Source organism: Arvicanthis niloticus, chromosome 8 (genome assembly GCF_011762505.2).
Source record: "Arvicanthis niloticus isolate mArvNil1 chromosome 8, mArvNil1.pat.X, whole genome shotgun sequence".
In the NCBI taxonomy this organism is placed as follows: domain Eukaryota; kingdom Metazoa; phylum Chordata; class Mammalia; order Rodentia; family Muridae; genus Arvicanthis; species Arvicanthis niloticus.
This window is the reverse complement of record NC_047665.1, coordinates 60,215,892-60,233,843: the sequence shown is the minus strand read 5'-3', so window position 1 is coordinate 60,233,843 and position 17,952 is coordinate 60,215,892. Positions and strand designations below refer to the sequence as shown.

At 37.7% G+C, this 17,952-nt stretch overlaps 1 protein-coding gene across 19 annotated transcripts in view; it reads right to left on the bottom strand.

The window, feature by feature from the left end:
• Celf2 (CUGBP Elav-like family member 2) overlaps positions 1-17,952 on the bottom strand; it is an 810,622-nt gene that overhangs the window by 102,806 nt on the left and 689,864 nt on the right. For all 19 annotated transcript variants that reach the window (XM_076939443.1, XM_076939449.1, XM_076939436.1 and 16 more), the window contains one exon: positions 10,771-10,853. In XM_076939443.1, coding sequence (XP_076795558.1) covers positions 10,771-10,853 — 83 coding nt within the window. The remainder of the gene's footprint in view (positions 1-10,770; positions 10,854-17,952) is intronic.

Here is a 17,952-nt window from a genome sequence, read left to right as displayed (position 1 = left end):
AACCAGGAAGGGGAGAACCGATTGGGATATAAAGTGAATAAACAAATAAGCAAACAAAGACATCATGAAATTTGCAGGCAAATGAATGGAACTTGAGAATATCATCTTGTGTGAGGTAACCCAGACCCAGAAAGACATGTATGGTATGTATTCATTCAGGGCAGAATAACCATGCTACAATCTAGACCCAAAGAAACTGGGTAATAAGGAGGGCCCAATAGAGGATGTGTGTATTTCACTTAAAGGGAAAACAAATGGTCTTCAGAGGTGGATAGAGAGATGAAATTGGGTGGGGGCTGAGGAGGGGTTATTGTGATGGCTATCAGGTGTAGAGACAAGGAAAAACAGAAGAGGGCTAGGTGTGAAAAAATGGAAATTGGTGAGGGGCATCTCTGGGACTAGCTAGATTCCTAGATGGGGGAGGATATGAAGAGTCTATGGGAAATACTCTAGCTGTGATTTCTATCAGCAGGGCATATAGAGACTCTTCTATAGCCAGGCAGGACTTCCAGTGAAAGGAGGAGGACATCAGCTCACCCCAAACCTTCATCCCTCAATCTGTTCTGCCTACAAATGCACAGGGATAAAGATGGAGCAGAGACTGAGGAAAGTACAACCAATGACTGGCCCAACTTGAGACCTATCCCAACTCCTGACACTATTAATGATACTTTGCTATGCTTGCAGACAGGTTTCCTAGTATGGTGTTTCTTGAGAGGGCTTCATTCAGTGGTGGATGGAAACATGCAGAGAGACTCATTGCCAGGCATCAGGCAGAGCTCGGAGTCTTGTAGAAGAGTGGGGGATAGTGATCTAGTAGGGTAAAAACACCACAAAAAAGACCTACAGCCAACTAATCTGAGGCCATGGGGGCTCACAGATTGAATCACCAACCAAAGAACATGCAAGGACTGGACCTACCTCCCTGCATTTGTAATGGATGTGCAGCTTGGACTTCAAGTGTGTCCACTATCAATTGGAGCAGGAATTGTCTCTGAGTCTGCTACCTGCCACTGGATTCCCTTCTCTTACCTGGACTGCCTGACTGGACCTCATTGAGAGAAGAGATGCTTAGTTCTGCTGGGACTGGATGTCCCAGTGTGGTGTTGGTGTCAGAGGGAGCTGGGACTGGATGTCCCAGTGTGGTGTTGGTGTCAGAGGGAGCTTTCCCCTCTCTGAGGATAGGGGGAGGGGTTTGTGAGGGTGGGACTGGGAGAAGAGGAGTGAGGGGATTGTGACTGAATAATATGCATAAAAAACAAATTATGGAAAGAAAATAAATCAGGCAATCCAATGTATATTTTGTGAAGTTGTCAAAATTAAAATATAGTATTGGAGTTTCCACATGGGCAATCAATCAGATTATGATTGCAATTGTTTTTATCAATGTTCCTGTGGATAGGTATGTATGCGTGTTTATATAGGTGTTTATATAGGTGTTTATGTGTAAGTGCAAGTGTATGTGTACATGTCTGTAGGGGCTTGGGGTTGACATCAGGTGTCTTTCCTTGATTGTTTACCTTATTTGGGGAGGTAGTATCTCTAATTGAACCCAGGGCTCACTGTCTGGGCTAGTCTGGCTAACCAGACTGTTGTTGGGATACTGTCTCCGAAGGTCTCTGTTGGAATTGCATGTAGCCTGCCATATCTACACTTGTGCGTGCACTAAGGATCTAAGCTCTCTAGTCCCCATGCTTGTATGGCAAGTGCTTTACCCACCAAGCCACCTGCCCAGCTTCATAGCTTCACAGCATTACTGTGCTGTGTTGTTTCTGCAAGTCACATTTCCCACTCTTTAAAATACTCTTGTCTAAATCCACTTAGAGGGCACAGATACTAGAGCCTCAACTCTCTGTCTAGTTGTTACTGCTTTGCTGGAGGAGGCCCAAGAAATTAATCTTTGACACTTCAATGTTCTCAGTTTAACAAGGTGAATGGTATGGATATACCCCTGAAACATTTTTATAAAGAATAACAAAAAATAACCCCATACACCTATTTACAAACAGATGAATCATTTGTCCTCAGTAGTAGAAGACAAGAATCAAACAGATACAAGTAGCCCACTAATAATTCTAAAACCTGATTAGGTTAAACATCCCCTCCTTTTTAACGTAACCCAGGGCTGTAAACATGGGGTTAAACACTTGACAGAGTTCATTCTCTTTCCCTTTCTTTCTGCCTCTTGATGGACCACCTGTAAGTGCTAAGCTACCTCTTAGAAGGGAAAGGGAAGCAGGTGCTTGGAGAATTTCACCGTGAAGAGTGAAGCTCTGAGTGACCCAGAGTTTTCTACATAAAGTACTCTCCAAATACTAACCAGTAACTGAAGGAAGTGAGTCAGACGTAGACTCCCCTCACTAACCAGGACATGACACAGACACGGTGTAGAAAGTGAGTACAAGTGTTTAAGACTGGGGGAAATCTTAGAATCAGCTAGTCCACAGCCTGGATTCTGCAAGTGAAGAAGGAAGGAATTTCCAATGGTTTGAAGCATTTGTGGAGGAAAGGATGCAGCAGGCATATGTGTGTTGAGTCCTCATAGGAATCAGTGATAGAAACAATGAATAAGATGAAAGAGTAGGTTTTTGCAGTCTCCCACGCATACTGCTCACTGTTTTTCATCTCAATGACTGTGACAGCTGTAATGGCATTTTGAAATACTGTTTTATTATGAAAACAATTTTAATAGTTTATGTCATAATACTAATGAGGCTTCCTGAGCACCTGTGTGCAGTGCCACTCACCATGAAAACACACAGAAAAATCCATGAAGCTCCTTCTGTCTCCTCTCATGTGACCTATGGCCTCTTTTGCACTAAGCATCCTGGCTGGGCAGTGTGGTTCTAAGTGTTCTTTTGATTCTGATGCCAGGCTCTTCTATTCTCTACTTCTTGGTAGTTGAGGAAGAACTCTGGTGTTCACAGGAGAACACTCTCCACAAACACCCACGGTATACTTTTATTTTGCAAGCCTCAAGTTTGACGCTACAAACTGTCTAGCCTGCTTCAACTGGACATAATAAGTTTCTTTCCACTGAAGGATTAATGCTCTGTCACTATTCAGGTGAATTCTTGTGGAAATCTCACTACAGTGACAGAATTTGGATGATTATCTGGCTTTATTTCAAAATTTCTATCTTTGACCCTGAAAGCCCTTATTGTCTCTTTCTTTGCAGTTCGACGGAGACCTTTAATCAAATTCATAGATGCTTTCTTCTCAAATTTTTCTTTAAAGTTTTATCAACCTTTTGGGATCTAAGATCTTAAAAGTGAACTTAGCATTCCAAGTTTACACCTGAGCAATTGTAGACAAATGGTGATGTCTCAAATCTGTTACTTTACTTTGCCAGTGTGTCATTCTCCCAAACAGTCACAAAGCATAATCAAATCATAGTCCTTCTCAATAACAAAGAAAATTTTGAAAAGCTTATCAGGAACCAGTACTAGGGCATTTACAGAAATTTTCTCATGAAGCCCCACAGAAATTCTATTATTTAGGCATGCCACTTAGATGACATTTGCTAAATAAAATAGAAACACCTTCTACAGAATTTACCTATTTGTTTGTTTGTTTTTAAGGTGGTGTGGCTGAATCTCTGTTTTTATCCTGTGCTGGCAATTTCAACTTTTCATCACTAAGGAACTCTCAATTTTGTTCTGTACATTCCCTTGTATTGAACAGGCCATGTTTGAAAAGTATCCTGTTTTTCATTACATTTAATCAGAGCCATACACAATAACTGCCAGTGAAAGCTTCTAAGAATTGATAGACTGTCATACCAAAACAAACACCCTGTTATCCACTTAGCACAAATACTTAGTACTGGGTGGAATGAGTATTTCCCCCATGGTCCTTAATTAATTAATTAATTCCTTTTTTTTCATGTATAAATGTTTTGCCTGTGTGCTTTGAGTGTCTGGTGCCCATAGAAGTGAGAAGGTGTTGGATCCCATGTAGATGGAACTATAGGCAGTTGTGAACCATCTTGTAGGTGCTGAGGATAGAACACTGTTCTCAGCAAGGATAGCCAGTACTCCTAACTACAAAGTCACATCTCCAGCCTCCGTAGTCTTTATTAAAATTTCTTCCCAGGTGTCTAGGATTTGTCAGGGACTACAGACTGGTAACAACTTGGCTAAGGTTTCTTTCCATCCTATAACTGTTTTTCCTCTAAAGCCATGAGCTGGGAGCAGTCTGCTATACCTGACTGAGTCCTACTCAGGGTGGCTCTACACTTGGACCCTGACATCTCACCTGGTGTGGCTCCTAGGGTTAAGAAGTGACTTTTTCACTCCTGTGAAGCCACACCTTAGAAGACGTCATTATACCCTTAAGTTACTTTAAAGAAAAGCATTGCTTTTTAGTTAGCTTGTATTTCTAAGCATTATATCAAAATAATAGCAACAACCAGGGCATGGTTCTTTCTAGACAGTCCTATGAAGAAAAATATTTTGATTCTAGTTAATTTTACAAATGTAAAACTATAGAAGGCAAACAAAGAAAACAAATAGCTCTGGTTAGTTTATATATTCCATAGAAAGTATACTTTCTGTGCTGGGTGGTTGCCTACAGGAGTTCATGCCTACAGAAGCTACCAAGTAGAAACCATGTCTTGTAAGGTACATCTCTTTCCAGATTCTAGGAGTTTCACAGGCAACATGCCATTTAGTGTTAAGGTGAAAGGCAGGTATAATTAGTATTCAGTAGCAGCTCTTAAATATTCTCTTACGATGTATGGTGTATCAGCCAAGACTCTCACTGAACTGTAAGAACTGTCATTGCATGGAGAAGCTGAGACAATGGTGAGGCCTAAGACAGTGTCTACAGTGGAGCAGTTAAGAATAGTTGGCTGGGGAAAGAAGAGAGGACTTTCCATTTTCTATACCTGCGTGTACTTGACTCATCTCTTTATAGCTGTATAACACTGTACACGAATATAAAGATTTGTATATGTAGAATAAGCCAGATTATCATTTATAATATACATATATATGTATGTATGTCTATATATATGCACCAACATAAATCTATATTTACTTTGTATTAGAACTTTATAATACTTGACTACTTTGGAAATACTGGAATAAATAATATGAGCCTATTATTTGTAAATTAAATTTCTTATAGCTACTTACTGAAAATTTACTTAGTAAAAACATGGTGCAGTCATTTTCTTCTTAGTTATTCAGTTATGAAGGGCAATGGTACAATTCTATATACCCTAGTATACAGAATATTACCTTGAAAACAATAAAAATGTACTATTTGTTGAATGAATGAATGTATATTTTATATTTTACATGACACAGAATTTTGGAGATACAAACCTACTTATGCAGATGTTTTGGCTATTCTTTTCATAAATTTAAATAAATTTATTTTATTATAATAAATCTGAGAAGAAATTTACTCAAGTTGGTCTAATTAGACATTAATTCAAATAGTGTGATTTATCTGGGGTAGGGGGTAGTAATTCCATGATATAAAAATAAAAGAGTTGGAAGATTTCATGACAGAAATAATGATGATGAAAAGGTAAAATTATAATCATGGCTCTGAAAAAAAGCATTATTAAATACACATTAATAATTAGAAAAATTCTTCAAAGAAAATGAGTAATTCAAAATCCATTACAATGAGCAAATTGAATTTGGTCCCAGAGAGATTCCAGTTTTTCTGCAGAAAATACTAAACCCTAGCATTCCACTGTTAAGGACATGAAAACAATTCTAAAGATAGCTTAATCAAATTCCACTTTGGAGAAGGTGCCTACCCACACAGGTGTTATTCTTCCAGGACAGTCCCATTCACATTGTATGTAGACATACCTGTCGCAGAAGGCCATTTTATTTTCAGCCTCTTCCTACTGTATCAGGGTCATTTTTTTTATAAGTCAAATCTATAGGTAGTCCTTGCTCAAACTGCGTATGCTACTATAAAACATGTTTCAGTATGTATTTACTAAAATGGAGTGCTCTAAACAAATGTTCTCTTAGGCAGTATCTCCTTAATATAAACTGCATTTAATAAAACTGGTATCAATTCTAAAAAGGAAAGGATAAGGCACATTCATAAAATATGTCTGAAAGAAATTTGCAATTAATATTTTACAAGACACTCGGATTTCAGATTCCTCTTTGCTGTTAAGGTTTAAGAGCTTTCTTAAAATTGTATTCTCAGATATTACATCCTTAATTAAATTAGTTTATAAAGAGAATACTTTACTGATATAGCTGTAGACTTCAATCCAAAAGTCTTACTGACAAAGACAGTGTGTGTTAAGACCTTAAGAAAAGTGGCTCATGGCACAGTGCTATCACTTGTGTGAGGATATTTGGCTCTAACGTCTGATCACTGAAAAGGTCTTAGAAGTTTTTCTGTACCTCAGACTTCTTAATTTTTGTTTTTAATTGGACTAAGTAAACTAGAAAAGTAAAAATGAAAGTATATAACTCAGCTGCCATCCTAAGAACCCTCTCTGGAATACACAATGGTGGATGTTGACACTGCTCTGATAATGCTATCCTTGCTAGTTGTAGCTGTCTGGAAGGGGACTCTGTGGAGTGTGGGCACACACCTGTAACCCAGGCTTTGGGGAGGCTAAGGCACATTCGAGACCAGCTTGGGCTGCACTAGTTTTTGGCTCAACAAAGAAAAAAAAAGACACTATATTTTTGGTTGTTGTTTATTCCTGAGATAGTAATTTAATTACAATTTTTTCCCTTCCCTTTCCTCCCTCCAAAGCCTCCCTGCTTTTTTCTTGGGACACAAACTTTTAAAAAAAAATTATGACTTATATATTGTCTCTGTGAATGGTACTGGGGATTGAAGCTAAAGCTTTGTACATATGAGGCTACAACTCTGTGTTTGGATATATTATATTATATTATATTTCAGGATATATTATATCCTGAAAGGAGGCATTCTTTAAACTTAGTGTGTCACACCTTTGGATCAGAGGCAACCAGAGTATTTTTAAGAACATAAATGGCATAGGAATACAAAGTCAATGAAATACTGCTGCCAGAAATGCAACGGCTCATTGGGTAACCTGGCCTGTGCACACAGGGCCATAATATTCTCCTTCAGACTACAAACATACTACTTACTAGGGACCTTAAGAGTGAGTGTGTATGTGTGTGTGTGTGTGTTTGTAATTTCCATATCTTGTCAGAAGTAGAAAATACTAATGCATAGATCGAGTGAGTGTGTATTAACTGCCCACTGTCCTTCCTGTGGGATACAACAGTAAGGAGCTGCTGTATTTGTGTTTGGTACTCTATTTCTAGGGATTTGTGTTGAACATGGGGAAAGAAGATTTGGGGTTTTCTTAGTTACACATTTCTCAGAATAGGCTGAAGATAGACACTTGGGTTTCCAAAAAATTCCCCAATTCTTCACCTCAGTCATATCCTACTTAATGTAAAGGAGGTGCTTCAAATACAATTGAAGAGCATACACATCAAATGTCTGGACAGACGGACACTCCTATTGGTTTCTTTCCCTCCTGCACTATTCAAGTTTTTTGTTTTTTTCAAGCTGGTTAAACAGTGCACAAGACCAAAAGGAAACCCTGAGCATTAATCAAGTTCCACTGTACAATAAAAATTCCTTAGGTGTACAAGAAAGAAAAATGTACTATCTGATCTTGTTATAAATCAAAAGTTTTAGACACTTTAGGAAAAAGGCAGCAAGTAATGAACTTTCTCTACATGCAAATGTTACAACTGGAGAAAGCTCAACGTGTCAGTGGATCATGTGCTTTTCTTTGTCCTTTTTAAAGAAATTGAAGGCATACGGCAAAGTGCATCATTAATTTCTTATTAATTTTATAATATGAAGGCAGCCAGTTAAATAGTAGTGCTACAACTTTAAATTACTGAACTCACTGGGTATTTAATGAGAGATTTAGCACAGCGGGGTTTCTGCTAAATTAAGTTGTGCCTTCACGTCACAGTGGGAAAACAGGTGTATATTGGTTTAGAATTATGGAAATGTTGACTAATTCTAAGGCTTGTAATCAAACAGCAAGGTACCCAGTAATAATTTTTCTTCAAGCATATGCATTAATCTTTTATGTCTGGTCTGTTTTTTTTTTTTTCTGCCTACCAAAGGCTTACAACAGAAAGGCAGCCACTTTCCTGTCCTCCCTGCAGCTGTTGAGGGGGTGTTTTTAAGACAATGCTACATATGCATGTAAGATGCAAGACTTCATCCCCACCTACCACGAGTGAGAGGCAAATGTAGCAAGTGTATGTGCTGTGGAGACCTTCGAATCTTACTAGTCATAGATGACTTGTTTAATTTTTGTTTAACCTGCTTCAAGCAACCAAGCCTATGAAACTAGGATGGATAAAAAAAAAAGAAAAAGATTTCACCAATTGTATTTTCCAACTCCCATTTTATTTATTTTAAAATAAAAATATCTTTATTTTATGTGTATGGGCATCTTGGCTGCATGTATGTTTGTGTACCATGTGCCTGGTTCTCACAAAGGAGGCCAGAAAACAGCATCAGACCTCCTGGGAAAGCCACCTTGTGGGTGCTGAGAATTGAACCCGAGTCCTTTGGGAAAAACAGCCAGTGTTCTTAATTGCTGAGCCATTTCTCTTGCCCCTACCCCAACTCCCAAATTATTGCCCTTAATTATAGGTTTCCAAAGTCTCCATTCCTGAATTTTATATTCAGAATTTTAGGAGAAAAGAACATGCAATATTTGAAAAACATACAGAAGGACTATTTCTAAGAACCAGAGTTAAGATGTCCTCTACCCCAAGAACAGTTGTCAGTACTTCTCATTCATATTCCCCCAAATCTCTAGTAAATTATACTTATCAAATATTACTGGCATGAAAATGGGAAAAATACCATCAGCTTTATATTTTCTGTTCTGTGTCAATACAAAGCCATAAACTGGGCAATAAAATAATGACCAGTGGTCAGCTGGCTTTATCACCAAATTCTCGGTTTCTGAAAAACACCTTTCACAGAAAGACAACAAAGTGATAACTGAGCTTCTACTCATGGGATGTGATCCAATGAACCAAATTACATGGCATCTAACTGCACTGCACCATATAGTAAAGAGCAGTCTATTACGTGGCATCTAACTGCACTACACTGTGTATAGTAAAGAACACTTCATTACTAAAAAGAACTCTTAATGCATCAGGAAGGAATTTTGTATGCTAATTATTGTTAGCCATTCATTCGTATATGCAGTAAAACAAAAGTAGTCTGGATTAGAGTCTGGACACAAAACAGTTAATTTTCTTCTATTTTTGTCAAAGGCAATAAATATTTGGCTACAACTTTCTAGAGTGATATTGGAAAACTTTCACTTACCTCAAGAATAAAGCTTAATTACGATTACTTTTTAAGTCAACAGTGAAAGATTTAGCAAAAGCCATCCTACTAAAAATGACTTTGGAAGCCTTGGGAAGAAGCTCCACAGAAGAGTCACTGTGTGACTGTCTACACACTTGCTTTTTATCCTTTGATTTGCTCAGATAGATGAAAAAGAAAAAAACCAAAGTGGCATGGCTGAATACCTGTGTTCATTGATTTATTCCTCTTGGTGATTAAGAAGTTAATACTTTGGCTGAGTGCGATGACACTTGCCTGCAATCCCAGCACTTACTCACAAGTTAGAGGTCAGCAAGCACATTAGACCTTGTCTCAGAAGTTATCTACCGCAAAAGGAGCTTATATTTTGAAGATCTTTTGCTGAATATCTTTCTACTAGAGATATTTTAAGTTTTCTATGGTCCTAAGTTGAATTACACAAATTCTATGTTTTGAGGAAGCCAGAGGCTAAAGTACTTATGTGTGCCCATATGTGTAATTGATGCACATGGTTTGTGTGTATGTACAGTACAGCAAGTAACCACACACTGAAATGATGCCCTGAAACACCAGGAGCCTTATATTCTTTTTTTCTTCTTACCAAAAGACGTTTGAATAACACCATGGTCCCTGGGGTGTTTACCACAGGTCCTTTATTATAACTGACACACATCATTATGCTATTAAATTAACTCACCACTGACATTTAGGAGAAAATATACCAAGGAAACAGCAAAGAAAAATTTGTAGTACCATGCAATACATAAAAAAAAAATCCCTCAAAAACCTGATAAAGCCTGATGAAATTGTTGCATGAAACAACAGTTCATTTCTAATGAGCTGTACTAAGCATCAGTATTACTGGGAGGGAAATGAGAACCAGCACTGCAAGCTTCCTGTGCTCTCTTCTGCACCAACATGAAGGCACAGGTTTGGCATTAAAACACTGACTTTGTTAACCGCCATTGACTGTTTAGAAGTCATTAGGAGCTTTAACATTATGTCTATACAGAGTGCATTTTGTCCTTTAAATGAAAATCTAAAGATGAAAATTGAAAAGGGGATCCTGGGGAGTAAAAGCTTTCCCTTTTCCATTTGCTTTACTTGTACGTGGGGTTCCCCCCACCTTTAAATTCTCAACCCACCCAATACTCTCTGGCAGCTGCTGTGCCCAGCAGGGTCACTCTGATTTTCTAACCAGGGGACATGCTATTTGAGCGTTCTTCCCATCAGTGTTAATGCCAGTCCTTCTTTGTGGGCTGGCCAGCTAGTCTGGCTACTGCAGGGAACAGAGGGGCCAGCATGTACTCCTCAAAAGACCAAAGCCATTTTTGGCACTAAGAACCCATAACTAGAACCTTTTGCTGAAAGGACCATTTTCAAGCAATAAAGTGATTTTGGTACAAAAGTAAACTGACTCACCCCAGGTAAAGTTTTAATATTGTGCAGTGCATTCTGGGCCTCAAGTGCAGCTTTTCTTGTATAAAATGTTACGAAACAACAACCTACAGAGAGAAATGAAAAGGTTTTAGAAATTTCTTTGAAGGCTTTGCTTAGATATAATGGAGACTGTAGCGAACAAATAATCTACTTAAAAGGATGCACAATTTAAAGATAATCAAGCACACGAGAGCAGCAATAACAACACCTCACGCATTTACACAGTGCCTTTCATCCTAAATCACATTTCTTAGCTTTACCTGCATTGGAGATCAATCCATTCCTTCTGTGCTAGCCACCTGGGATACAAGTATTTAGACATGAAGGTAGGCAGTAGGAGACAGAGGGCAAGGTGCTACTAGGACTTGGGCCAAAGCAACTTCAATAAAGAGAAGCACTTGATTAATCAGAGTAACATTAGTATAAACTCATATTACGTATACTTTTCTTAGAGTAGCTCTAGAATGGTACACTTATAAACACCTTGTAAGCTTGAAAGTTTAGGAACTACATAGACAGGAAGATTCTTAAAGGCTGGGATAGTGCCTTATTCTCTCATCTCTACCATAGAGTGCATAAACCCAAGTTTTGTGCACTCAGTCCTTGTTTGTTAAAACCCATTAGCTATTTTTAACCATTTAAAACTTAACTTGAGCTAGTCATACCAGTGCATGCCTTTAATTCTAGCACTCAGTTGGCAGAGACAGGCAGATCTTTTAGTTCTAGGCTAGACTGGTCTACAAAGCCAGTTTCAGAATAGCCTCGGCTATATAGAGAAACTCTTGTCTTCAAAATCTAAACCACCTAGCAATATGAATGAGTATATACCCAAACAGATGTAAGTGAAATCTGGCTCATGCAGTAAGTAATGGCTGTGGAAAATCTTTGTATTCTTAATTTGTAAAAGCTGACAGAATCCCAGGCCAAACTCCCTCCAATACAGGACAGCAAATGCCTTTTAGAAACAAGTCTTCTCTACTATTCTATGATCATTACTTCAGTGACCTGAAGGCTCACCTTTCCTTTCATCAACTTATAAAGATACTAGTTAACATTAATATAAAATTTCTCAGCATTATCAGTGTAGGAAGAAGTAATAGACAACCACTTTACAAATTGCCAGCTAAGGTTACGTAATGTGAGTCCCTGTTTCAAAACAAAACAAAACATCCCAAATAAATGAACAAACCACCTCCAAACCCTTTATAAAGGTATTTAATTCATTAGTTAATTATTATATGCTCAGGCCCCAGCACAAAGGACAACTTGCAGGAGTTAACTGTCTTTATATCACATAAATCCAATAAACTCAGGCTGTCAGGTTTGCTGTATGTATCTTACCAAGTGAGCCATCACGTTGTTCCAACTTTACAAATTTAAAGAAAAAAGATTCTATTTTTGATCTGGGCTGTCTAGTAAGTTATAATCCAGAAGTGAACTTTTAGCCTTGATTCCATAGCCATGTCTCCCTGCAGCTCTCTCTGAGACAGAAAATTAAGTTGTCTGTGCTGTGGTGGCATTCTCTTGTTGTATAATTTCAGTCCCAACTGGTACCTGGCTCTTCCATTGTCCCTATCATATATGCTATGCTGAACTAAATTATGGGAAGTGAAACTGCCTACTACTCCTAAAAGGTTATAAAGGTCAGAGTTTTTCTTTGTTCTGAGATTAGTCTGAAACTTCTCAAGGGCTCTGATCTGGAGATTAAATCTGGCCTCCTCTAGCCTCTTCCCACTCCCCCTCTCATGGTCTCTTTCTGTCTCTTTCTCTCACTATCTCTCATTCTCTCTTTCAAAGCAGTTCCTCTTCAGACTCTAGTGGAAAGTCTCTCCTCCCTTCTCCTTCCTTCTAAAATTCTGTCATGTTTAGCTATACCCATATATTGTACTATTGCTGTCTAATGATGGCCCTGGTGACCTTACATTATAATAAACCTCATTTACGGCCTTTGTGAACTAACTGCAAGCCATCCAAGAGTACACAGTAAGACTGTCTCAAAAACCAACAAAAAAATGAGAAACAAACATCCCCTCCCCCAACAAAAACAAAGTTCAGAGTTAAAAATAAAAATTTAGGCCCAAGAATATACAGATTAGTCTAGAGAATAGAAAAAAAGACAGGGGATTAAAATTTAAGAACTAAGCAGAGGCAGCATCAAACACAGAGGAAATAAGGACGTAAGAGGAGTTAGGATCAGGTCTCCTTCTACACTGAGACCACTAAAGAGTCTTGACCCAACAACACAGTCATCTCAAGATTAAAGAAGCTATCAAAATCACTGCCACTCCCTCCTTGTTGGGAAGCACTGAAGCCACACACAGAACTGGCAACCTTGAGGAAGGAGGCATGTGACTGTTCTAGTCATTTTCAGTGTCAATTTGGCTGATGCTTCTATCATGAACACATTTCTTTTGGTGAACAAAAGGTAGGTGAGGTGTGTTCTTCCTTTTTAGAATGTTTTTCAGAAAAGGAAAGTTTGAAGTTGTCAGTTGAGCAGTCATGGGAAACCAGGTGAAGAAGAGAAAGGAATGAAGAAAGGTAGGTGGATGATGTGCAGAAGAGAAAATGGAAACCCACCCAAATCTCCTGATCTTTCTAAGGTTGCCTGGGATCCATCCACTCTACCTGAGCCATCACTATGGTGAAATCTGGGACAGATCACTACTTATCCTTTCAAAATATACATGGCTCACCAATCCTGTTATTGTACATCCATTTAGACAGAGATTCTCTAAGATTATACTAAGTTAAGCACTGGCTTTACTCTACCAACAGAGAAGGATATCCTGAAGACCTGGGTAAAAGGCTTCTTTTGCTATTTGCTCATTTGCTGAACCCAGGAGCTCAGCTCCATCTTAGCAAGCAGATTTGGAACTTTATATGTACATTAAAAAGTCATCCTACTTCCACCAAGTGGATGTAGTTTCTTATCACAGTTCATTAATGGTCTAGGCTACATCTCTGTCCCTAATCACAGCCTCAGTAGGGAAAATGTCACAATGAACAAATCTTAGTAATGTGGGAGAAGTGTTGTGGGACAGAAATAAAACTAGAATTATCGGCCTGTATTTTCTTTTTGTTTCACAGTCTGGTTTCTGGATTACTGGGGAGAAAATACATTTCTTTCTCGGTGTCATTGTTCCTTTGTAGTTATCTCCATTCCATGAAGGAAAACTTGGCAAACAAGTCTTTTAAAAATATCCAACTTTTTTTCATTTATTGTGCTAAAAGTGACTTTTCCTTTTATACAAATGAAAATGGTTGTCTTAAAATTTGCAGAGCAAATATAGACATCCACATTTAACCAGTCACCATAATGCAGAATTAGTGGGATGAAGCATTAATCTCTCCCAGTGGACTTTGATTTGAATATTTCCAGAATTAGAATGTATTTAAAGATTGTTTTTAAGTATTCTTTTAGTTTACCATAAACTTTCTACCTATCTCTTAACTATTAACTTAAAATCTTAGATTAATTTATCAATTGAAAATATCTCTAAAAAGGGAAGAAAAATATCATTTTTCTGATTTTTAGAAATATAATTATGGCTAAAGGCAAGGGAGCAACTATGGATTTCAGATAACCCATGAAGCCTTAAACAAGCATAAAATTGCCTTTCTTGCTGTCCCTAACTGTAAGTACAGCTGTTAAGGGAACCACCTGCTCTTAGATTTCCCCACACCAGCTGTAACTCAGGTCTGAAATGTACTGAATTCATTTCCAGGTCAGATGTAGCACCATATGGCTCAGCCATCAGATTCAGGGACAAGTGTCTCTCCTTATGCATGTTCTGCTTCAATACCAGCTTTTCAAGGTGGGTGGTTAAACACCTACAATACCCAGATGGTATCCATGGTCAGTGGTTGGAACATATATCAGAGGGGTTAGCCGTCTTGTGGCAGTGTTCCTCGTTCATGGGTACCAAGAAAAGCCCTGCTCCCCTCCAGAGAAGAGCACTAGGTATCCCAGGGACATATCCGAGGATAACCAAAATGAATACAGTTTGACTCACGTGCTTCAACATGTTCCAACCCTTCTATTTCTACTTTATGCTGTTTTCTTTTTTTATGCTTCATATTTTTCTATTTTGCTCACATGACACTGTTTAATGAGCACATACACTTTATAATTTGTCTCATACATATCTACTCATTTAGGAGTTTCTGCCAGTGACAGTATCCCAATTTAGACTTTTGGCAAACTTCAACTGTAGAAAAGACAAATGCAATGCCCTGATTACTTTATAGCATTCCTTTGCAACAACAACAATTAATTGAGTTAATAAAAGTCAGAACAGAAAACATCTAATCATCCTTCATGTGTCCATTATCAGCAGCTCCCTATTGTCGTTCACCAGTGCTTCTGACATTTACAAAAACTGGTACAAAGGTAACATTTTAGAGATGATCCCAGAACCAAATATTTTTACTACTGATCACTCTCTTCTGGTGATGCTGTGCATATTTAAGGTGTGTGTGTATATTAATATTTTGTGTGTGTGTGTTTTTTTTTTTAACAGACTACTAACAACTTACTAAGGATTATTACGCTCTTATCTTCTCACAATACTGTCAGGGGCACTTGGAGCCTTTCACTGCCCACATTCTTAGGAATGGGTAAACCTAGCAATACCAGTTATATATGATTGGTTGGTAAAGCAATCTGTAATAAGTATTGTCTATGAGATGTGACTATCCCATCATGTGTCAGAAAGCTGAGAGTGGTGATTCCCAGACAAGCCCAGAACCACAGTCTAAATAGTCAGTGTCTATTATATTTTCAGTAACAGTTTCTGCTGTCATAAAGAGTTCCCTTGGGCATTTTTTCCATCTTAATTGCTGAATAATTTGTGACATTGTTATTTTTTTTTTGTCTATTTCTAAAGATAAAGACCCTAACAGACAGGCCAATGGAACATGCACGTGCATACAAACAGGCTCGTGAGTACACACACTCACACACATGCACACACACACTTTCTGTCTTAAAAAAAAACTATAAACACTCAATTTTACTGAAAGACTTTAATTTTAAATTATCAAGCACATTTATTCTGAAAGAAACCATCTGGGTTATTGCAATCTTTTCAAACCACAGATGTTTCTTTAGAAAATTTGTACTTGGAAATTTTTGGTAATAATATCCACAGGGTTGGGAAGTACTTCTTGTGTAGAGATAAGCAGTTTATACCCTGGCTTGCCCTTATTCAGGCAGCGGTTCTATTCTTCAGTGTGAAAGGTAGCATTAATGTAGCTCTAGGGGATGATACATGATTTATCAGATTTATCAGATCTAGAGGATCTGATAAACGATCAGATTTTAAAATTAATTCTGCCCTTACGGAAAGTGACAACCAACGTGTTAAAAAAAATTTCACCTGGGATTTTTAAGCCTATACCACTATGAGCTGATACTCTGGAGGTGCTGGTTTATTTTAGAAGACCCATTTTTTTAAGCCCTTGATTCTAAAATATGGAGAATAAGGTAGATATTTTTTAAAATTTAGTGTTTGTCTGTATTTAAAGAATCCAAGTACAAAGATAGGAGGTTAATGACTTGGATTGTTTTTAATTCCTGAAATAGTTACTTACTAGGGGCAGGAGGAAATCTCAGGTAAGATGCTAATATCCACTTCATTGTCTGGATCCAGTCCCATGTGCCAAGTCTTGGTACCAAGAAGATAGGCCTCATAATCAATCTTGCAGTCACCAGCCTGATCCAAAGACAAACTTTTTTTTTTTTTTTTAAGCACTTTAGTGCTTTAAATGAGAAAGTTTGCCTATTTGGAATATCCATTTTTTAAATGAATGCTTTAATATGGAAAATTGTGCTGCCTGTTAGAGACTATAGATAACCATGCAGCTTGAGGAGCAAGACAAGAAGGTGAAAATAACTGTTTTGTATCAAAGTAGTTTGGAAAACAAATATTTCAGATCTGAAGCTTACTGTGTTGTATACTAGTTAGGAATCTACCATCAATAAACTCAAGAGGCTTATCCATGTCTCCAAGATTATTCAACATAATAACCATAGGAATTTGTTTTCTAAATCAAAGCAAATGCATATTTAAAAACAGCTACAGAATGACCATTTAATGATTTAAGCCTACACCTGTGCCCTCAACCTTGCCCCAAAGTAATAGTTCTGGTAATAAATTCAATTAATTCTAGGTATACTGGAATTCCAGATGTCAATAGTTATCACATAAACTAAAATTTTCTTTACAAGCTACCTTTGAGTTCTGAGTGGCTTCAAGATCAAGTGACCAGACAAGGCCCTGGAAGGCCAAATCAATAAACCTGATATATTTTTCTTATTATAAATGAAGTGGTTTTTTTTGGTTGTTGTTGTTGTCATTTGTATTTGCATTTATGAGCAAATTGGGTAACTACTTTACTGAAGTAGGATTTCAGTTAGATCTTGCGTGCAAGCTAGACAAAAGAGGACATTCTCTACATACTCAGTTTCTTTTGTGAACTATTTTCTCCCCAAATTTAGCTACTATGCAGAGAATACGTTTTTTAAAGAGTCAGAAGGTTGTTGATAAGTGGTTCATTTTAAGCTCAATCAACCTCCCACACACTTAGTTTTACCTATCAATTTTTGGCTTTGCCCTTGTTAAGACCATATATTTGTACTTTTTATAAAGGAGTTACAGGTTTAAAAAAATCAACCCCCCAAAATTCTGATTAATTTTTAAAAGCAATGTTAGGATTGATCTTAAATAAAACAAAACACCAAAGAAGGCAAAACCAAACAAATACAAACCAAACAAAACCAAAACCAAGTATGCTATTCAATGGTCTAGAATGTGACTATACATTTGGTGTTTTGAGGTGAAAACAAGGACAAAACACTATTGTTACAAAGTCCAGAGATGCTTCAGGAGGCTACTAGGACCTCTGGAAAGCCCAAAGAGCAGCCCTTCCCCTAGCCACATCTACCTACCAAGAAGACTTGCCCTTGCCAATGAAGACATATCAGATGTACTGTTAATAGCTTGTGACTGTGAGGGTTAAGCGCCCCGTGTGTTCATTCAGTCTACTGTGTTCTTAACATGAGATGTGCTTATGAAAAATGTGAAATATAGTTTTAAAAGTGATACTATTAATTTCATAAACTAATATTTAAAACTTGGCCCCATATCTTCTAACCATATTCCT